Genomic DNA, 23,554 nt, shown 5'->3' with positions numbered 1-23,554 from the left:
GTATGACTTGTCTCTAAATAAGATTCCTGGACAGGCTCAGGTTAGTTCTGCTGCTCCCCAGGAGGAGGTCGCCTGGAGGGTATAAGTTTAGAGACCTCAACAGGCATGTGGCAAGATGCCATTGAGCAGGGCACCAAAGTACCACTTAGATGAGAATGCATGGTGTGCTTGGTCTCATTAGGAGCCATCCCTCTCTCAGGGCCCATCTGGAGGTGGATTTGAACGTCTAAGTGGCACCTCAAGCAACCCTGGTCCCAGAGACCTTTGGGTTCAGTGTGACCAAAGGAAGAGTTTCTTCTAATCAGACCTGCATTCCTCAGCTACCAGGCAGGCGTCACGGGGCTGGCTGCTGCACTGTAAGCAGCCCTTTGTCATCTACACCTCATGGGTGGCCATAAGCAACGTCTGGTTTCCATTTTGCTGGTTACTAGCAGCCTCTGGGAGAACTCAGTGAGGCATCCACCAACTGTGAGGTGCAGGAGAGAGCAGAATGGGCTCCCCCAATTTCTCTCACCCGATTACTGGGTCCGACACTCCCTCACCCACCACCTGTCTGTTAGGTTGTCATACTGTGGTGGCTTGTATATTGCTGTATGCTGGAAGCGATGCCATAGGTATTTCAAATAGCAGCAGGGTTACCCATGGTGGACAGGGTTCAGTGGAACTTCCAGACTAAAACAGACTAGAAAGAAAGCCCTGGTGATCTACTTCCAAAAATTAGCCAACGAAAACCTTAGGGAGCACAACAGGGCATTGTCCGACTTGCTTGCTTTGGACCAGTCATCAAGAAGGATCAACTGCTAGAGGAGGACGGTCAAACAGGGTCAAGGAAACCCTCAACGAAATGGATTGGAACAAGAGCGCAGCAATGGACTTCAACATGCTGGTGATTATGAGAATGACAAAGACTAGGTATAAAGTCACCATGAGTCAGGGTTAACTCAGCAGGAGCTATCTATCCACACTCTTTTCATTCACATAAAGAATAAGGGGAGCTTTTTATATCCTAGTCTTTCTCCCTTCCCCGCATCCTCAACATGGGCTTCTTTCAACCTGGTATCCCCAGCCTGGGCTGGCACTGAGCAGGTATACCACAGATGTCAATGTTGATGACTAAACTCATGCCAAGAGTCATGAGTTATTTTACAAATGAGGAAACTAAGACCCTAAAACATTAAGGAACTTTTCCAAGGCCTCCAGACTAAGGAACACAGGTCTGTTAGCTCCAGAGCCCAACTAAGCTCTTAAACTAACTGACCCCACTCTTCTGCCAAAGGTAGACTAGATGGACTGAGGAATCAGGTGTCTCATAAGCTTCTTAAACAGCACTTCCCTCCCCAGATTTCAACAGCATCAGTCTCCTACCATGGGGCTAGTACCTGCTTTATGTTTGTGAATCTCAGTAGTGGGTTCGAGGTCATAACTCTTTGTCCCTCAAGAGCTGGTCACACCCAGTTTTACCCAGTTTCGTTTGTATTACGGGGTTCCAACTGTCACTCCCCAGTAGGAACGTTGGTTTCACTTCCCTGGGCCCTAATTCACTCATCTCTGAAATAGGGATCTATCTACTAGGGTGGGTGTGAGAAGTAAGACAAGGGGCGTAAATATGAAGCCCGCTGGAGCCTCACCATGATGCCGGTCACGCATTAGTGAGCACCTCACAAACAAAGAACATCGTAATGAAGTATTTTTGTCCTTTCATAACAGTCTTCTTTCAACTCTGACTGACATCAGAATCACCTACAGCATTTTTTAAAAATACAAGTGCCCCACCCCAGCCCTACCAAATGAGAAATGCCAAGGTTGAGGCTCAGGGGTCTGGATTTTATCTAGCAGTAATTTTTTTTTTTTTAACCTAGCTCCCTTTGTGCAGGGACGAAGCCTAGGCTGGATGCTCACCCTTCTGGTAAGTTCCATAAGGGATTCCTGCCCAGGCTGGGAGGTGGGTTTAGAGGACCTGAAAAGTCCCTCCCAAATAACGACCCCCTTTATTGGTTGGTTCTTGGTTGGTCGCTCCTGCTGCAAGCTGAGTAGCAACTGGTATACAGAGCAACCCTTCTTCTATCCCATTCCACATTGGTCATCTCCCAAGCTCGTTTCCCTGGCAGCCTGAGTAGGAGTAGGTTCTGGGCACCAGGCAAGAGCTATGCTTCCCCCAGGGCTGCCTTTCATCTGCCAAATATGAATATCACTTTTAACAACCACAAAGTTTCATGAACCACCAGATGAAAGCTGGTCACGACTGTAGTGTCTGCTAACTTAAAAAATATTCCTTAAACACAAAAAACAAAACCAAACAAACAAAGCTCCTATGAATTCAAGATACTTCCAAATAAATTCAGTGTTTTATTAATCACAACAGTACTGACATTCATTTGAATATTTGTAGCACATTGTTTAGTCAATCTGCTGTAAGGGCTTGGAACTTGAGAATATGTGGACCCTTCACAATCACTTCCCTGGGGGCCCACTGCCTACAGACTGGGAGCCAACATGCACCACCCTGTCTGGGTCAAAGCCCAGTGGCCTGCCCACCTGCACTCACTTGCCCTTACCCAGTAAATATCACCCAAAAAAATCCAACTGTGGGAATAACTGAGTTTGAGATGCGCCTCCAGTGAGTAACCAAAGTACCAGAAATGTGGTCTGAGGTCAAAAAAGAGAAAAGGGATCTGAAAACAAACTCAGTCTCTAGCAAATTATAAGCAGGGTCAGCCTAGAGCTATACTTTGAGAACTAAAGTTGGACATCCAAAGGTCGATCAGAACAGTCAGCAGGGTAACTATTACAATGGAGTGAAACAGATGGTCCCTGTTTCCCTTAAAACATGGACGTTTATAAACAAAATGTTCTACATTCTACTTTGGTGAGTAGTGTCTAGGGTCTTAAAAGCTTATAAATGGCCATCTAAGATACTCTACTGGTCTTACCCCATCGGGAACAAGGGAGAATGAAAAAAACCAAAGACACAAGGGAAAGATTAGTTCAAAGGACTGATGGACCACAACTATCACAGCCTCCATCAGACAGAGTCTGGCACAACTAGATGGTGCCCAGCTACCACCACTAACTGCTGTGACAGGGATCACAATGGAGGGTCTCGGACAGAGCCAGAGAAAAATGTAGAACAAAATTCTAACTCACAAAAAAAGACCAGACTTACTGGCCTGACAGAGACTGGCGAACCCTGAGAGTATGGCCCCTGGACACCTGTTTAGCTCAGTGATGAAGTCACTCCTGAAGCACCCTTCAGCCAAAGATGAGACAGGCCTATAAAACAAAATGAGACTAAAGGAGGACACCAGCTCAGGGGCAAGGACTAGTAAGGCAGGAGGGAACCCAAAGTCGAGAAGGGAGAGTGTTGACATGTCATGGGGTCGGTAACCAATGTCACAAAACAATATGTATATTAATTGTTCAACAAGAAGAGTCTGTTCTATAAAGAAAAAAAAAAGACTAGCACAATTTATGAATAAATGCATAAGTGGAGAGCAAGCTGTTTTCAATTTTCAGCTAAAAAACTATGCTTACAGTTAAGGAAAACCTGAAATTTTTTTTTAAGTCAAAATCCTAACCATTCTTCATTATTTTAACTTCAGGTGTCTTGAGTATGACATTCCAACAATATACCACCCAACCAGGAGGTGAGTGTAGAGGCAACGTGACCTTCTTGTAAGGTCAACTCACATTTCATCTCTTATGTAAAGTTTTCCCTGAGCATAATGGTTTGAAATGACTCTGACCCTAGTGATTGTAATTCTGTAGGCCTGAGGTGAGTGGGTGTTTTCCTGTATAATTTATCTGTAACCGTAAACGTTACAGATGACCAATCATTTGAACTGTTATTACATTACAGATATTGATTTGAACTGTCATTTAGGACATTCACTTTTTCCTTTACAGAGAATTAACTCCAAATTATACCCAGGCAGAGGACTTAGAAATGTAAGGGACAAATCTTGAAATCTAAATGTTTTTGGTCTGTCAAGTTTTGCCACCTCTGATGGTTATCTCTTAAAGATGTGCAAGTAGATGACATCACCTCGATGATATAAATAACAGGATATCACTGGAGGTCCTGTGCTGCACAAAAGCCCACAAGTCAGACGCAAGTGTTGGTTGAGAAACCCACATTCAAACTTTGAAAAATAAAAGGATAAACCTTCAGACTTTCTTTAAACAGCATCACCTCCATTCCCAAATAGCCTCTCCCCCACCTCCATTCATCACACCCTAACTGAAATTCCAGTCACCCAGACCTGTTCTTTTTCCCTCAGTCCCATATCCGGTGAATCGCCAGATGCTAGCCTAGGACCCTAAGATCTCTTCTATCCATTAGCCTCTTTCCGGTTTCCATCACTATCCAGTTAACCCAGGCCTTTACAGTCTTGGATCTGAGCTATCCAAATAGATTTCTACGTGGTCTCCCCACCTCAGCTTCCTCCTTCCAATCCATTCTACACTCAACTTCCAGGTTAGTTATTCTAAAGCATAGCTCTGACCATGTTATTCTTAAGCTCAGAGTCTTCAGCGTTCTCCTGCTACTTTACAGAATAAAGTGCAGACCTCTTAGTCTTGACTACAAAACCATCTAGGCTCCATGTACCTCTCCAGCAAGAACTCCAATCTATATTCCAGTCAAATTGGCTGGTCCCTGTTCCTGGCTCCAAACTTTTAGTCATGCTTTCTCACTTGAGTCAGAATGTCCCCCTTCCTGTCCAATTCTTTCAAGTCAAAATCCTACCCATCCGTCATATATGCCTCCTCAGTGAAAGGCCTCCTCCTTCGCTACTGGCCCTTGTTGGTACTTCACTTGCACTGCCCATCCTGCTCAGGCTCAAATCACAGTTGTTTATGTTCCTATATTATCTCCCATGCTGGGTGAAAGTGTGTTGAGGCTAAGGACTGTATGCTAGTCATCCAGTATACAGTGCCTAGCAGAGCTCTATAAGTGGTAGGCACTCAAAATAGTTTGTGGAAAGAAGGAAGGAAAGGAAGGAGGGAGGGAGGGAGGAAATGAACAGACCTTTATTTGTAAAAGACAAGGAGCTCAGAAGGGGCTAGATGGCAGGCAGAGAAGCCACTGAGGAAAGGGAAGGCAAGCCATGAACAGAACGGGAAAAATAAAGAGCTGTGGGACAGATCTGGGGCAGTAAGAGGGTGTGTATACCAGATTTGCAGGGGAGAAGAAGCGAGGAAACTTACTTGCACTGCAAGAGGAATTAACATCAACCTTGACTTAATGTCAGTGGCACACCTGATCATCTCATTACCTCCTCACAGCAGAGCTGGGGTATTCAGATCAAACTCTGGTTCCTGTGATTTATAAAACCGTAATGGGTAGAAGCTCACCTTTGCCTTATACTTGATCTAAATTTAATTAAAATAGCTTATGTCTATAATAATTCACTTTTAATTAATGTTATTGCAGTTTACAAAGTAGCCTTGTAGCTCATCCTCTATGGTCCTCATAACAACCCTGCCACATAAATAGTTAATAGAATTTCCTGGCAGTTGTCTCTTCCACTTTAGAAAGTGCAAAGCTCCTTGTCTCACACCATCATCTCATTTGGTGTCACTCACATTTCCATTACTCCTTTAATGGCAAGTCACACTCAAGGGAAACCCAATCATTCTAGTTTGCAGAACGTAGCATGCTTTGTTCTGAAATTCCACGTCTTTGTACATATGGTTCTCTGGGTAGAATCCTTTGTAATCCTTCAATAGCTTCATCTCTGGAGCCAGATCTTCTAGGTGGGAGGGCCAGTGTAGCATCACCCCACTCAGGAGACTATCTAGGGTCCTCCCCTAGGGACATCACCAGGCAGGGACACCTGGCACCCTGTGGTTGCTTCAGCTTCTGTGGAAACTGTGGAATAATACCCAGGACCAGGGAGACCATGGGGGCCATGGCACTGGCTCTGGCAGTGAAGAAAAGACACACACACACATACACACATCATCCCCAAGCAGACCTCACGACAGCAACACTAAGAAAGCAGAGCTTGCGTAGTAAAACCCACTTCCCTTGCCCTCAGGAGAAAAGAGGGGAGTTGTTTATACACTGCTTAGGGGCTTACAACAAAGGGGGAGAGACACTTAGACTTCGAGATGGTTTATTTTATTTACCAATTCCTGATCCTTATAGGTACCTGATCCACCAGCATTTTCAGCTCTTTCTCCTGTAGAATTTATGTAAAACAAGTTTATCCTGTTCTCAGGGGACACAGAGATGTGGAGATGGCAGGCAACAGTTCTGAAGACCAGAGAGTTCTAAGTGGTACTCTCTGATTCAAAGTTGTGATAAAGCAGAAATTGGCAAGAAAGCAATGAAGCACATATACATTTTGAAAAAAATATACACCTCATTTTTTTTCATATTCAGAGAACAATACCCTTTGTTTTCACAATGCAAACTACAGAAAGTAAGTAAAGTTCAACAAAATCCTCTTGGCTGGGGCAGAAGAACTATCTTCTATATAGTGGATAGAGACTTCCCAGGGGAATCTATTGGAAAAAAAAAAGAGTTAATTTTTATGTTTAGTATAAGGGGCTGAGAAGCCCTTTGCCTACCAGGGTCCAAGGAGAGCCTTCCCCCTTTCCAGGCTAGTCTAGTGACCCTCAGCACCCAAGCTCAAAGGCCTAGATAGAAAAGTGCCTGGGTGGGCCTTCTAGAGTTGAGATGGGGACAGGGGAGGTATATGATAGAGAGAAGAGAGAAAGCAAGGGCTGCTGGGATATCAGAAAACTCAGAAGCACTAGAGGACTTGGGTTTCTGGGGTGGTTGGTTATGATCTTGTGTGTGTGGGAGATGTTGGGGGAGGAGCTTTGGGTGAAAGAGAGAGGGTGGTGGTTTTTTAGCCTGGCAAATCACCAATTTATGACAAAAACCTTAGCACACCCCATATGGGGTAGCATAAGAGGCAGAAGGAAAAAATCCCCCTCAGAAAAGTAAACCAGCTGCCAGAACTCTAACCCTGAAGTGAAAATTTACTTGGCAGAGAACAAAACCCTATTCAGTCCTAAAGAACCTAAATCAGCCTGAGGAGAAGGTTGAGGATGGAGCTGGAAAGCCCCCATTTAAAACCAAAGATAAAGCTCTAAGCAATCTGGACACGCAAATACAGACCTGTTTGTGAAAAGAATTAACCAAGTTGTTCAGAGTTGTTCAAAGTGTCTCTGTGGAGGTTAGTCTCCTCCACAAAGAGCCCACAAAGAGACAACAGGGGCAGACACAGGGCCTTTAACGCCCATTCCCTCTGAGGGGCCACCCCACCTCAGCTTTCAAAGGCAAGCAGGTTCATAGAGGAGGCACTGGAGGTGGCATTAGGCAAGTGCAACTCGAGTAAACACAGCCCAGGGGATTATGCCGCAACTGGTTAACCACAGGGATAAATGAGTGGAAAACAAGAAAACCTGAAACACACCACCTTGGTATTTTAAATGACTGAAAACGGTTTCATTTCCCCCATTTACAAAGAAACTGCTCCAACACAAAGCCATCCCCAAAATACAGAGGTTCCAGGGAATGTCCTGAGCTTTTGATGGGGGGTGGAGGGATGAAGGCAGGGAAGACTGAGGGGCAGCTAGATGATTGAGCAATATTTTCTTCAGGCAGCCATTGGCTGTTGGTGTTGTTGGTGTTGTTAGCTGCTGTCAAATCAGCCCTTGACTCACGGTGACCATGTACAACCTCATGGCGACTCACCCACACTGGGATTGGACTGTTGTGATCCATAGTGCTTTCATTAGCTGATTTTTCTAAAATAGATCACCAGGCTTTTCTTCCGAGTCCATCTTAGTCTGAAAGCTCTGCTGAAACCTGTTCAGCCTCATAGCAACACGCAATCCACCACTGATCGGCGGGTGGTGGCTCTGATAGCCAGTAAGGGAACCCAGATGTCCCACACGGAAGGTGAAAATTCTACCACTGAGCTACCAATGCCTCCCATCCCTGCCTCCAGGCAGCCATAAAAAGAAAAACAAAACAAAAACCCTAGTCAATTCCTACTCATGGCGACCCTAGAGTAGAACTGTGCTCTGTAGGTTTTCATGGCTGTCACCTCTCAGAAGCAGATTGCCAGGCCTGTCTTCCCAGGCAGCTCTAGGTGGGTTTGAACTGCCGAACTTTCAGTTAGTAGCCAAGCACTTAGCCGTTTGTGACACCCAGGGAGTTCAGGCAGGCATTAGCACCTTCGAAAAAGAAACCCACTTAGACATGTATCTTAAGACAATTTTTTAGTATTCATTTTAAGACAATTTATTTTAGTATTCATTTTAACCTGGTTTCACCTAATGCGATACTGAGCAAAGATGGGGTTAATCTTGCTCTTTACTCCCCCTCTTCCAGAGCTGCTGCTTTCCCACATTGTCTCTTCACAGCAAGTACATCTGAAAGTCTCCGGAGACTTTAAAAAGTCTAGCACTAAATCTTTTGAGTCACTTAATCCTCAAATCTTCCATGTTTGGAGGTAATTTCCTTTATGAAAAGAAATCCTAACCTGGCTCTATTCCCCTCTCAGACTTGCTAATGGAACAAAGGAACCTCTCATTAGACTCATCCCTGTGGCTGCAGAAATAAGTGTCTCGGAAAGGGCAGGTTTTACTTTAGCCTCAGGATGGTTTTGGCTGAGGCTTTCCTTGGCTTCCTCTCATGTCTTCTCATCCAGCCAAGCTCTAGCTGAGTTAGACCCAGGTGACAGAATATAGGGGAGGCAGGTCCCCAGAAGAAAGGACTGTCCAGTCATCAGGTTTGCCCAGCAGTGGCATAGCCTTGCTCATTTCCCAGGTCATGTGCTGCCTTACCCATCATTGGGAGTGTTGAGAAACTGGGCCACCTACAGGGTGCTGTAGAGGGAATTCCTTATCAAGGCTGGAAGGCAAGACCAAATGGCTTCGAAGATTCCTTCCAGTGCTGAATCTGAGACTTTGTAGCTACAGGAAGGAGCTTTCAAGTCACATAGGAGAAACTCTTTATTACTTCTCTTTCCTTTCCCCATCACACATGTCTCTCTTCTGTCCCACAATTAGAAGCAAGAACATTTCACACCTTATTTAAGGCTCCATTTCCCTTTACCTTGCTTCTGCGGGGAATGGTGGAGAAAGCCATTTGCCTGGTTAATCAAAGCCCTCCACTGACAAGAAAGAATTTTCGGCAGCTGAGACAAAAGTCTGTATTAATAATAACTATTTTTTAGTGAGTTTTGAATAATGTTTATTGGGATCCCTGGTGGTGCAGTGGTTAAGAGCTCAGGCCACTAACCAAAAGGTCAGCAGCTGGAATCCACCAGCGGCTCCTTGGAAACCCTGTGAGGCAGTTCTACTCCGTCCTATAGAAACACTCACCATGTGCGCCACACCGTGCAGAGGCTTCACACACACTATCATATCAAATCCCCCCCAATAATCTGAAAAGTAAAATGCTGGATATTATCTGGGTATTACAGCTAAGGAAACTGAGTCTTAGAGAAATGCTTGCCCAGGGTCCAGGCCCAGCAGTGTGCTGGTAAACCGACTCTCTGAAAAATAAAGAATCCCTGATTTCTAGCGTTTGCTCATTTTCATGGTTGTAAATATTCCCACCATGGCTGATTTCAAGCTACGAGCGTGGTGCCACTGAACGTGGAGTTGGAAGAGATACAGAGAGTCAGCACTGGGGAGCCTGCATGGACCTGCTCCAACCTCCCCTGCTACAACCACTGAACTACACTGTCTGTCCAACTTTCTACTGTTGCTCCTCCTGTTTAAAGAGAAGAGGGAGGAATGTCCCCCTGAAAGATGTATTCTTACAATAACTGAATAACCGCATCAAGGTGGGAGAGGATACAGAGAGCTGGAGATGGGGAAGGGGTGGCCGGGACGTAACAGAGCCACCAAAAAAAAAAACAAACCCAGTGCCGTCAAGTCGATTCTGACTCATAGCGACCCTGTAGGACAAGGTAGAACTTCCCCACAGAGTTTCCAAGGAGCGCCTGGCGGATTCGAACTGCCGACCCTTTGGTTAGCAGCTATAGCACTTAACCACTACACCACCAGGGTTTCCAATAAGAGCCACAGGGAGGGTTAATTTTCTTCAAAAGCCCCAAATCTTCACCTGAGTCCAGTTAGGAGCCACAAGGGTGGATCGACTCAGGAAATCCAAAGTGACTGATTTTAGTCTTCCAGAAATGGGCAAATTCTGGCACAGAAACCCCTCCAAATGGATTCTGAGGTCAGTTCTGGCTATTTCCATTGTTGCCCACGTGTGTCTCTGTTCCACTCTTCCCAGTACCCCAGGCCCCTGGCCTCATCCTTTCTTTTGGTTGCTAGTGTTAACACTTAGGCCAGATTTGTAAGCTAGAAGTTTGTAGGTTTTTTGCTTGCTTGTCTGTTTGTTTTGAACCAACATTTTAAAGTTAAGAGATTTCACATTTTAAAAATCAGGATTTTTTAGCTTCTCTTAATATATTGGAAGATGTGAAGAACAACCAAAAAAGGGGGAGGGAGTGGTGGCTACAGATGTTGATACTAATTAAACATAACCAATTACCTCACAGGATTAGTTTTCTTGGTTTGGGGGCTTAGGGCCGTGGTCTTGTGGGACAGTCCAGTCAATTAGCATGATATAGTTCTTAAAACTTATGTTCTACCTCCCAGTATGGTGAGTACTGTCTGAAGTCTTAAAAGCTCATGCGTAACCTTCTAAGATACAACTATTGGTCTTTATTTGTCTGAAACAATAGGGAAAAAAGGAAACCAAGAATCAGAGAGGGAACTGGACTACAGAATTAATTGTCTACATCAAACACTGCCTCCTCCACCTTGAGACCAGAAGAACTAAGTTGGTGCCCAGCTAACACTACTGACCATTCTGATCAGGAACAAAATAGAAGAATGCTGATAAAAAGGGAGAAAAATGTAGAACAGAACTTCACTTTCTTAAAGAATCCAGACTTTCTGGATCTATTGAGTCTGGAGAAGCCCCTGAGACGATGGCCCTGAGTTTCTCTTCAAGTCTTGAATTAAAACTATGCCCCGAAGTCACCTTTAAACTAAGAAACAGTCTAGCTCAAAAAGTAAAGGTTGTCACCCTGGAGGATTGTGTTACTTTAAATAAATAGAGAGAAAGCATGCACGTAAGTCCTGGTAGCGAAGTGGTTAAGAAATTGGCTGCTAACCAAAAAGCTGGCCATTTGAATCCACCCGCCACTCCTTGGAAACCCTATGGGGCAGTTCTACTCTATATTACAGGGTCGCTATGGGTTGGAATCGACTTGACGGCAATGGATTTGGATTTGGTTTTGGTTTGTGTGTGTGTGTGTGTGTGTGTGTGTGTAAGATCAAAGCGTTAACAGCCACTTTAAAGCATAGATAAGAAGGTTGGGGGCAGGAAGATTAAGTAAATGGAAGTACAACAACTAGAACAGAAATCATGAAAATGTTGACACAATGTGAAGAATGTAACCAATGTCGCTGATCATTATATCCAGTAATGTGGAATGGGAGCAGGCTTCGCTTTGTGTATTTTCACCAAAAAAATATAAATAAATAAATAAAATTTTTTTTTTTTTTTTTTAATTGGAAGAACAGGCCAAAATTCTCCCATAGAGCAATCGAGTGTAGTGACTGCCCTCTTTAGACAGGGTATGCCCTCTCTGTTCCCCACAGTTCCCACCACTCCCTATTGCCTCACTCAATTACAACATCTGCAGGTATTTAGAGTTTGTTATTTAGACCTACAATAGGTCCAACTGGCTTTGGATTTAGAAAACTACTCATGCAAGCACATAGAATGGACCCCCCCCCCACCCCGCCAGCCCCCCACCCCCATCACATACAGACACAAATACTTCCCACCTTGCAATCTGCTAATATAAAACTCTTGGTAGAATGATCTCAGCAAGATCCGAAAGCCCATCTGTTTGGGCATCAGATCACCACGTTTCTGGGAGCACGGTGGCTCTACCATGGGAAGCAGTTTCTTTAGGGAGCCGACTGTCCAAGCACTTCCTCTTGTTATATAGCTGTCTCAGGTCACCGCCAGTAAATTACTGGTTTAAGGAAAACAATGACAAGCCTTTTCCGTGGAGAACAGGGTTTGCTCACTCAATTATTTCCTAAAGTCATGCCCTCCTTCCCAGCTTGACACCATTCATTTTCGAGGCAACAGCACTGAGTCTGTGTGTTGCTCTTCTCCATACCCACAAAGCCACAACGCACCTGCCACAGGAGCACAGGAACTTGTAGGGCAATCCATCCTCCTGGCAGAGGGATTAGTCAAGTAATGATCATTGCATTGTAAATTAAGTGACTGCTCTGTTAAAACGACTTCAGGGTGGCTCTCATTTGGCTTCGTTTGTTTACCAGTCTAATTTTTCTCTTTGTGTAGGAAATTTTGTTGACTGCTCTTAACTGCTACAAAGCTTTGCTAGGAATCACTAGTGACCTAATTTTAATTGACAGACTTTTCAGAAATTCAAGATATGACTTAAATTTAGGGTAAAAATGGTACCCAGAAAACTGGTAATTTTCCTAAGCTGATACAGAGCTGTAAGGGAAATGCCTTAGTTTATTTCCCAAGTCATTTTTTTGCCTGCAAATATTGGAAACAAAAGGAGTTAAGAAAGGAAGTTTGGGCTGGGGTGTGGTGGGCTGGGAAGACCATTTCTCTCACCTAACACCAGCTTGGAAATTGTTGACATTTGATAGCACTGTCTCTTTGACATTTGTAACCCTCTGCTAGAATTACGTGTCCCTTCGGAAATAGCCTTTTTTTCTTCATCACTTGGGAAAACATTAACTTTGTCCCTTTGAGTATCCCCATTACCATCAAGGAAGTTTGTCCTTTTTTTTTTTTTTTCTTTCACTCTCTTTCAGAAACAAAAGTGGCCATTTTTCTTTTAAGAAACAGGGGAGGGGCTGGAGGGGGGACAGCAAGACCTGGTGCATTGTGAAGGCCCTTTAATGCCACTGCTTCCTGCCAGCCACCATCAGGAGGAGGACTGCCCCGAAGCCTTCTCCCCGGCTGACTTCCAGCCTGTTTTGGAACAGAGGACAGCCTTCTGTCACACACACACACACTCACACACACACTCACACACAAATCAACCAGCTGCAGAGTGAGCAACAGGAGGTGGCAGCATGCTTGCCACTGAGTCCCTAAATTTGCAAGCATCCTCTCCAGCCCCGGCCAAAGCTAGCTATTTCCTGGGCTAAAGCCAACCTGAGAACTTGGGGACCCTGCCAAAGCCTTGACAGGCCCTAAGCCTGGCTCTGTTGCCAGAGCCACAGAGGAAAGTCATTAATTCTCTAATTAAAGGTTCAGTAGATGACTGTGGAGCCCGCTATTTGTTCAGCAGAGGGCTAGATGGATAAAGAATATCTGGGCATTCACTTTAAGGGACCTAGAATATTTGGGGGAGAGGAATAAAGACATACACTCTTTTAAAAGTTAAATAACATCACATGAGGTGCCACTCAGAGCAGTAGGTAAGTAAATGCCAAATGACCTTTCAGAAGAAGGAGCTTTCAGAGGGTGAGTTGCTGCAGTCAAAGAAAGAGGGACATTGTGATAGTGTAAGCAAGCCTGGACTTTGGAGCCAGACAGACTGGGTGTAGATCCTCATTGTGTGATTACGGACAGCTCCTCACCGTCTCTGGGCCTCAGTTTCCGTATCTGTGGAATACACGTGATGGTGGCCGCCTTGCAGAGTTGTTGAGATTACCACGAGGTCAATTGCACACAGCAAGACTCAGTAAACATTTGAATTTTTTTTTTAAGAAAACCACGGAGTAGCTGAGAGTAGAAATTTAGGTAGGATTGGCCCAGGGGAAAATAAGTGAAAACCAGTCCTTGGAAAAGGGAACTAAAAACTGAAAAAAACAAAAAAAAGGAGGGGGGGAGGTTATTATGGGGAAAGTCAACATATCCACTGGATAGGTTAGGAAGTGGAAAGGTGGAAGGGAAGCTGTTTTCTTTATAACATAATATTTGTAATTCTTTCTTGGATATGAAAATGTATCATGTAAGCATAGAACAATGCCAGAAAGGAAGGAAGTAAAGTAAGAAAGTAAAAGCCAGCCATAATTCTGCACCCAATGAAAATCCCTACAAACGTTTTGGTTTTCCTTCCAATCTTTTCCTAATGCATGCTTTAACATAACTGAGCTCACACATATATACACACATACTTCTTGAGTCCTGCTTTTCACACTTAACATTCATAAGCATTTTCCCACGTCATTAAAATTTTTTCACAAACACCAGTTGTAAATGGCCACATGGAATTCCACATGTAGATATACCAAAATCATCCCAGCTATTCCACCAGCAGGGGACATTTATGGTTGTTCAAACATTTCACCATGATAGAGAACGCTCCTGTGAACACACTGGTGGCATTAATCCTATTTCCATAGGCGGACTCACTGTTCTAAGGTTCCTGCTACATACAGCCAAACTGCTCTCCAGAGAGGCTATGCCGATCTGCATTCCCACCAGTCATGCAAGGAAACTGGCTTTATCAAGTCCTGAAACTGAATACTATCTTTGAAAAGTTTTTTGCCTAATTTGATAGTCACAAAATAGCATTTCGTCCTTCTTTTTCATTATCTCCCTTCCTCTTGGCAGATACACCTAAAAGGATCTAACAGGGGCCCTCAGATAAACCAAGGAGCTTCCTTTTGTCTGCAAACAATCAACAAATATTGATTGAGCAACCCATTTTACCCGATTTGCCCTCTCTCCCTTTTTGGGAAGGGTTGAAAGATTTCAACTTTCAGGTTTAGCCACCGTGAAAAAAAAGTTTTGAAGTAAAATGCAGGAACATTCAGGGTCGGGACATGCTGATTTGGCCACTACCAAGCTTCCTTATTAAAGCGAGTCCTGTAACCTGTCTGAAATTCTACTTCTTCAAAGGTAGGATGACTGCCCAAGCTAGTTTATGAAAATCTGAAGGTCCTGAAGTTGTAATGATTTAATAAAAATAAAAGTGCTTTGAAAAAGTTTTTTTTTTTTTTTCTACATAGTGAATGCTTTTGCTTATTATGACTGAGTTTATCTAGTGATTGCGTCCGAAATTGACAGGAAAACCCCGGTGGCCTGGTGCTTAAGCACTATGGCTGCTAACCAAAAGGTCGGCATCGAATCCACCAGGCACTCCTTGGGAGCTCTATGGGGCAATTCTACCCCGCCCTATAGGGTCGCTATGAGTTGGAATCCACTCCACTGTAATGTTTTTTGCTTGTTTTTTTAATTGGCAGCCTCTGATAGTTTCACCTCCTGACCCCAATATCAGCTTTCCTGTATTACCGGTGAAAGAGCAGAGTAGATGAAGAAGAGCTTCACTGACTACCCTGGAGGAGACCAGAAAAAAGAGGCGCGGTTTTTTTGGGGGCGCTGGTGGGTTAGGGACAAGTCTGGGCAAATCCTCTCTTTGGGCCGTCCAGGGGCTAGGGGGCGCATACGGTCTGCGTCGCGGCGCAGCCACAGCTCCCCTGGGCAGACGCTCCCACCTTGGCCCCGCCGGCTACCACGCCTGCGGTCGCTCTGCCTGCGGTCGCTCGGTTTCCCGGCCCCGCCTCCCACTCGCTCGCCGGCCCCACCCAGGCCAGGCGCCGGCGGGAAGTGGCGGGAGGCTGGAAAGCACGGTCTGGTCGCCCAATGCAAACCGTTTAAACACCCAAGCCTCCCCCGCTGCCCCCACCTCCCAGTCCAGCTCTGTATTTATCACCCGTGCCAACGCTCGTCCTCCTCCAAGAGTTGTGGGAGACGCCACATGTGAGGTCTCAAGGTCTGGGTTCAAGACCGGTTTGGAATCCTGGGCCATCCCTGACATTTCATCCCTTCCGGCCTGTTTCCTCAGGGCGCACGCCTTGTGTTCCAGTTCTCTGTATCCATCCCCACCGCCCACAATAATGCCTGGCACGCAGTCGGCCTTCAGTAAATATGTTGGATAAATTCATCTGTGTTATGGTAACACCATCCCACACGGTTGTGAAAATGAATGAGCGATGATGTGAAATTACCTCGTGACCTGTTACAAAAATACTATTCACTAAATATCTCTTATATCAAAGCACACTTTTGTATTTTTTTTTAAGTACTATTCATGAACTGGTTGCCACTACTGACATTCCTAAAGAGCCCTAGTGGCGCGATGGTTAAGCACTCCGCTGCTGACTGAAAGATTGGAGGTCCCAAACTACCAGCAGCGGGAGAAAAGATCTGGCAACCTATTCCCTTAAAGATTAGCAAAGCCAAACCCAAACCCGTTGACTTCGAGTCGATTCCGACTCATAGCGACCCTGGCTAAGAAACCCTGTGGAGCAGTTTTACAGGGTCACTGTGCGTCGGAATGGACTGGAGGGCACACAACACTGACATTCCTGCCAAGAATACAAATCTATCTCTCCATCACCTTTTCTCTATCTTCAGGATGATGCCAAATCCTACCTTCTTCTGAAAGTATTTCCTGATCGTCTACACCTGACCTTGGTGCTTTTACTGTGAATGTGCACGTAGGTCATATACAGTTGCGTTCCGAAGAAAGGATCTTAATTTACCTTCTCAAAGAGCGCAATCTGATAAAAAGAGCGTGACACGGAGTCATAGGCTCTGGCCCCACTTTCAGCACTGCCACCTACTGGTTGGGTTACTCGGGCAAGTCTACCCCTCTCTGGGCCTCAATGTCTCCATGTGTATAATTCCCAGGTCTGGAATTCCACCTGGGGATTAAGGATGGATGCACCACGCAGGGACGCATCCCTGGTCCGCGCTTCCCACCTCCCTCCAGGCGCATCCCGCTTTCCCAAATTCGAGGACTCCTCTGGACTGCTCTTCCAGCCTGGGAGCCTCGGCCAGAGACCAGCGGAGCGGCACCCGCTTGGAGACTTCCCAGGTCTACTCCTCCAAAGGAGCCTCGGCGCCCACCCCTCCGCCCCTCCCTCGCGTCTGCCCCTCTCCCTCCTCTCCGCCTTCCCTCTCCCTGCCCCGCCCACCCGCCCGCCCGCATGACGCACGCGCAGCCCGCGGAGCCTGTATAAAAGTCCAGCTTTGGCCAGAAACTTCAGTTTGTTGGCTAAGGCAGCAGGTAGCAAAGACAACTCGAGGATTTGGGTTCTCTGGTAGCCACCGCGGCTTGAAGAGCGAGCGGTTACCATGGGCGAGATCAATGTAAGTCCACTTTCAACCTGCTTTTTCTTAAACGTACAAATGCATAAACTTAGAACGCAGCCCTTCTCCGAGCGGGCAGAAGCGATCCGAACACTGGAGATGCCCGTTCTTGGTAGAGGGGGACATGGAAAAGAGTTTTCATGCGTATGGCTGCACAGGAGGGTAGGGTTGGAATCTTTTTCTCTGTAAATAGAGAAGGAAAGATTTGAACGGCAGTTCGGGTGATTGCATGTGTCTCCCCCCTGAGTCCCGCGCGCGCACCGGAGTTGCACGCTGTTTGCAAACATAGGAACATTCTGTGCACGACTGCAGAGAAGGCATGCACGCTCCCTCCGAGACTCAGATGGAAGGTCTCTTCCCGGGGAAGGGGTATTTCTTGGAGCGAGTTACGTTATCTGAAATTAGAGGAGGAGCTCAGTTCTCACAGGGAGACTCTGCCCCTCCGCCTTAACTTTGGGCAAAGGCGCCTGGAAAGCGCTCTGGACGTTGGACGCGTGTTTGCTAAACTGCGTGGTCTGCGGAGGTGTGCCAGTCCTCGGGCATAGTGGCAAGGGGTGGAAAAGGCGAGCGAACCCACCGCGTCGCTTGCCTGAGTGGGGCCAACAGTTGTTAAGTGGCCCACAGCAGCCCGCGCGCCTTGGGGTTGGAGGGGAGACCTGGACAACCGGAGCGCACCCCTTGCCCCCTCCCCCCGGCCGCAGTGTGGGCCCCATGGCACGGGAGTTTGACGTCTTGCCGAGGTCCAAGGGGTATAAACACGTATCGCGTAGCAGCGGCTGGAGGTGTGCGCGGCAGGAGAGGCGGGGGGACGAGGGGGCAGGATTGGGAGGTCACCTGGATTTGCCCGGTCCTCCCCCGCGCAGATTGGCAGGTGCAAGCGCAGAGACCGTTTCACTCCCTGGGAGCTCAACTGCGCCGTTTAACCGTCGGTGGTTTCCTGGAGCCTTTGAAACCCCCTGGCTAGTGAGGCTCTTCATCTCCTCCCGCGGCGCGCAATTCAAAGTTGCTCAGGGCGGAGCTGCCCAATCGCTCCCCAGCACCCTGCAAGACTTAAGTCCGCTGTGCAGCGTTCGGAACCCCTGGAACTGCTGCCCGCCCGCGGTGGGCCTGCGTGTGGTGGGCGGCGGAGGCGGCCCGGAGCTGGACAACTTGGCCCCCCGCGCGCCCACCGCCTGGTGCTTTTCAGCTGCCGACCTCCGACCCCGTTAGCTGGACTGGTGGCGGGGTGGGAAGGGACCTGGGAGAGTAAGGAAATGAAACTTGGGTCGAGGACCACGGGCCCGAACCCCGTGACCTTCCCCACCCAGGGAAATGCCGCGCCTCCTTAACGTCCCAAATGCGCCAAGTGGCAAACACAAGTATAGCAAAGGAGACGCACGTCTCCGAGGCTGGGGAAGAGTACCCAAAAAAAAACCAAACCCGTTGCCGTCGAGTCAACTCTGACTCATAGCGACCCTATAGGGGTGGGGTACCGATTTACTCCCTACTGACGCCCACGCCCAGTACCCCAGCACTCCGGTTGCTTTAAGGCGGCATCCTCCTTCCCCACCACATGTTGCTTGAACTGCAGAATGGTTTGTATATTTAGGTAAGCCTGAGGAAAATTGTATCTTGCTTTAGAATAATTCTGAGTTTTTCGTGCCTTACTTAGGAGAATTCAGAGTACTCCTCCCGCCTCTTTTCTCTCTTCGGAGAATCTTCGTGTAGAACGTTAATCCCAGCTCCGCAGAACAGATTCTGCCCCCACCCTCACGCCGCCTGGGAGTGGCCTCTTTGTTGTGTGCGCGTGTGTGTTGTTTTTTTTTTCTTCCCTGTAGTGGGCAGGGCAGAAGAGTAAGCAAAGATTGCAGCTTTGAAACCTCAGAATCTCACGCCCTTTTGTTCTAAACAAAGAATTTTCTAATTGGTTCTACTAAAGAAGCATGTGATGAGTGACTAGGGGAACGTGGGCGGGGGACCGTAAGCTTCTATCATGCTGCTAGTGTGCCCTTACCGAGTACTTCAGTGGGAGCAGAATTTCCTGAAGGAGGCTGGGCTGAGTTGGGTTTTATAAACTGTTTTTTTTTTTAATCCCAGAAACATTTTTCTAACTTGCCTGGTGAACTTGGAAGTTAAATGGCCTTTCCCTTGCCTCTTTTGCAGTTTTTCACTATGGACAATGAGACGGAGGAGGTGGGCTCAGGTGACTACGACTCCATAAAGGAACCCTGCTTCCGGGAAGAAAATGCCCATTTCAACCGATTCTTTCTGCCTACCATCTACTCCATCATTTTCTTGACTGGCATAGTGGGCAATGGATTGGTCATCCTGGTCATGGGTTACCAGAAGAAACTGAGAAGCATGACGGACAAGTACAGGCTGCACCTGTCAGTGGCGGACCTCCTCTTTGTCCTTACACTTCCTTTCTGGGCCGTTGATGCCGTGGCAGGCTGGTACTTTGGGAAGTTCCTGTGCCAGGCAGTCCACGTCATTTACACGGTCAACCTCTACAGCAGCGTCCTCATCCTGGCGTTCATCAGCCTGGACCGGTACCTAGCCATCGTCCACGCCACCAACAGTCAGAAGCCAAGGAAGCTGTTGGCTGAAAAGGTGGTTTATGTTGGCGTCTGGATACCCGCCCTCCTGCTGACTATCCCGGATTTCATCTTCGCTAACGTCACTGAATCAGAGGAGAAATACATCTGTGACCGTTTCTACCCCAGTGACTTGTGGATGGTCGTGTTCCAATTTCAGCACATCATGGTTGGCCTCATCCTGCCAGGGATCGTCATCCTGTCCTGCTATTGTATTATCATCTCCAAACTGTCACACTCCAAGGGCCACCAGAAGCGCAAGGCCCTCAAGACCACCGTCATTCTCATCCTGGCTTTCTTTGCCTGCTGGCTGCCCTACTATGTTGGGATCAGCATTGATGCCTTCATTCTTCTGGAAATCATCAAGCAAGGCTGTGAATTTGAGAACACGGTGCACAAGTGGATTTCCATCACCGAGGCCCTCGCCTTTTTCCACTGTTGCCTGAACCCCATCCTCTATGCCTTCCTTGGGGCCAAGTTTAAAACCTCTGCCCAGCATGCGCTGACCTCTGTGAGCAGAGGGTCCAGCCTGAAGATCCTCTCGAAAGGAAAGCGAGCTGGACATTCTTCTGTTTCAACTGAGTCTGAATCGTCAAGTTTTCATTCCAGCTAACACTGATTTTTCACAGACTTTTTTTTAATACCGTAAAGAACATTTTTTTTTTAAGTTACGCATTTTTCAGATATAAAAGACTGACCGATACTGTACAGTTTTTATTGACTGTTGGGTTTTGTCTTGTGTTTTTTAGTTGTTGTGAGGTTTAATTGATTTATTTATATAAATATTTTTTCGTTTCATGTTGATAAGCGTCTAGGCAGGACCTGTGGCCAAGTTCTTAGTTGCTTTGTGTCTGGTTGTGTAGGGCTGTAGAAAAGAGAACTGAACATTCCAGAGTGTATAGTGAATCACGTTAAGCTAGAAAAGGTCCTCAGCTGTTTGTGCATAAATAATCTGGCCATTCCAGTGGAACTTTTTTTTTCCCCTGTTCTAAAGTTGTTTGGTTACACTATGTGACTTTGCTGTAGAAGATGGCACTTACAACCAAAGCCTCAAGTGGTATATAAATGGTGGTTTTTCAGTTTTTCAGGAGTGGGTTGATTTTAGAATCTACAATGTACAGTCTTTGTATTAAGTTGTTAATAAAAGTACCTGATAAACTTACTGTTATGTTTTGATTTCTACTGATTTTCCTCTGGCTGGCAGAAAACAAAAATCACCAGAACAGATATTTATGGCATGCCAGGCCCTGACCTAGGTAACTTTAGTTGTAATATTTAATCCTTATCACAACTCTATGATAGATTCTGGTTCTATCATTATATACATTTTATAGATGAAGACATAGGCACAGAAAGCCTAAGTGACGTGCTCAAAGTCATGTGCTAGTGACAGAGCCAATATTTGAAACCAAATAGCAGTGATTAAGAGCCCAGCTGTTAACCAAAAAATCGGCAGTTCGAATCCACCAGCTACTCCTTGGAAACCCTATGTGGCAGTTCTCTGTCCTATGGGGTCGCTATGAGTGGGAATCAACTGGATGACCAATGGGTTTGGTTTGGTTTAATGTGACTTAAGAATCTGATGCCTTAACAACTTTCAGATGGAAGTTTAGAAGTGTCCAGCCAGTACCCATTCCTGTAAAAGATAATCTGTCTGCCAGATAAATGTGTATAAAGAAGAACAGGTATGTGATAACAATCTTTGGACTTTACTACTACTATTCCCCTGTGTAAAGTACATCACCTCAACCTGGGCCATGCGAGCATTGTACATTTTTCTCATTTACTCCTCTCAGCCTGTAGACACCTTACTCCCTTTCACAGATAAGCAAACAGGTTCAATGACTTAAGTAACTTGCCAGGTTCCCACACACTTCCCAGGAGCTGATTCCATTTCTCACTCCCAGCCCTTGCTCATAACCATGACCCGCTATTGTCCCTGAGAACACCTGGTCATAAGTCAACTGAATTGTTGTTGAAAATAAAGCCAAAAGTGAATGTTTTCTTCATAAAGTTAACTATGCCCAAAATACCCTCTTGCAACATCTTCTATGCAAATAGACACTTTTATTCTTAATCTATTGCCACACCTAGCACCACCTCAAGCGTTCAGTGAAGCAGCTAAAAGTCAGTACTGGTGCTTTTAGAGAATGGTCCACTGAAGCAAGCTCCAAGTTGCCCATATTTTGCACAAGATTTTGGAATCTTGTGTAACATCACTCATAGCTGTTCGCACTATCATTGTGTAAGCCCCAGGCTCTTGAGCAAATTTCAGCTCCAGTCTCCATTTCAAGATAATCTCTAAACTGCACTAGCCATACAAACCTCACTTTGGAACATAAACAGGGCACTCCCGGCATGCACTCAAAGATAATCACCAGGATATCATTAAGCCAGTATTTGGACTACTTTTAGTAATTATTTCTGACACAGAAAATCCATTTTGGAGGAAAAATTGCAATGCCTTATCTTTCTGAGGCAAATCGCATTTGTTCAAGGCAAATTATAGATCCTATGAAGGAAAATAACTTAATTACTTAAAATAGAATCCAATTTGGCTGTACATTTTGCTGCAGTCTATGGATCTGGGATAATTCTGAGTGGTATTCCCATTCCACTTGAGAATACAATTAGATTTCAAATAGGAAATTATCTTGAGGTTTCTTGGTTTTCTCTGGGAAGCCTAATTAGATCACCCTTATTTAAGCATAGTTTTACATGTACTCTCTCAAAGGCTTAGTCTTACAGCACTGACCATTGTAAAAGACTTCACTTGAACTTTCTCTATAAATATTTATTCTTGAGGAGACAATAGGAGAAATCCTTGGAGGGAATTCTTTCTCATCTTGGCTTGAAACCTCGTTGCCCCAGATTCCTCTCCCTCTGCCATGGAGTCACAACAAAAGGAACTGAGCTGAAACAAAATTCCTGGTCTCACCAGTCTTAATGGAGGCTTCATTCTCCCATGGAATAAAGGTGGTATATCTTTTTTTCAACAAAGGAAAAAAAAGAGTGTTGGCTCTCTACCTGCCCCAAAAGGGTGCCCCCAATCATTCTCTGTCCCAACCCTGCCATGTTCAGAGCTGCTCCACAGCCTTCCCTGGATCATGGTTTGAGGATGTGGAGAAGCCCCGTCCACTGGCCACCCTTGGCAGGATGTAGCTGATGGTTCCCTCCCCTCATCCGTATGAATGGGGCCCTTGAAAGTCACTAATGTAGACCCAGTTGTATAATGGAAGCTAAAATATTTCAATTGTATGCATGCTGCCAATAATGGCATAAATATCACATCTGAGTAATTATGACATTAAGCCTGTAATGGGGAAGGAAAGTGGGCATTTTTGTCTTGAAAAGCTTTTGCTTTCTTAAAATGTCACTTGGCAATTCACCTCCCCCTGCCATGGGCTTCCCAGCCTCCTTTTGTGGGTATGTTTGTATTAAAATAATAATTCTGGGGTGCTCTTTTAGGAGGATGTCCTACAGACTTTAATAATTCATCTAAGTGTGTATGGCTTTCTCCTAGTTTATTGTCAAATCTTTAGTAAAGATTCCACAAACAAAACTGGATTATCATTAAACCTAACCCATTGCTGTCAAGTCGATTCCGACTCATAGTGACCCTACAGGACAGAGTAGAACTGCCACAAAGTGTTTCCAAGGAGCAGCTGGTGGATTTGAACTGCTGAATTTTTGGTTAGCAGCCATAGCTCTTAACCACTGGGACACCAGAGCTCTGGATTATCATTATTTGCATGTAAGAAGGAGCAAGTACCCCTGGGACAAAATTCAGACTACCTCAGAAAATAATCCAGGCAGCCCCCAATACTTA

General features: G+C 45.8%; 1 protein-coding gene across 1 annotated transcript; it reads left to right on the top strand.

Moving 5' to 3' along the window:
* The first annotated feature begins 17,042 nt into the window (after positions 1 to 17,042).
* Positions 17,043 to 20,888, top strand: CXCR4 (C-X-C motif chemokine receptor 4). The gene is made up of 2 exons (XM_049889251.1): positions 17,043 to 17,152; positions 19,295 to 20,888. The coding sequence occupies exons 1-2, from the start codon at positions 17,138 to 17,140 to the stop codon at positions 20,336 to 20,338; spliced, it is 1,059 nt and encodes a 352-aa protein (XP_049745208.1). The 5' UTR covers positions 17,043 to 17,137; the 3' UTR covers positions 20,339 to 20,888.
* The last annotated feature ends 2,666 nt before the right edge of the window (positions 20,889 to 23,554 follow it).

The sequence above is a fragment of the Elephas maximus genome, chromosome 6 (assembly GCF_024166365.1).
Source record: "Elephas maximus indicus isolate mEleMax1 chromosome 6, mEleMax1 primary haplotype, whole genome shotgun sequence".
NCBI classification, from domain to species: domain Eukaryota; kingdom Metazoa; phylum Chordata; class Mammalia; order Proboscidea; family Elephantidae; genus Elephas; species Elephas maximus.
Note: the sequence above shows the minus strand (reverse complement) of the source record. Positions and strands in the feature narration are given on the sequence as shown.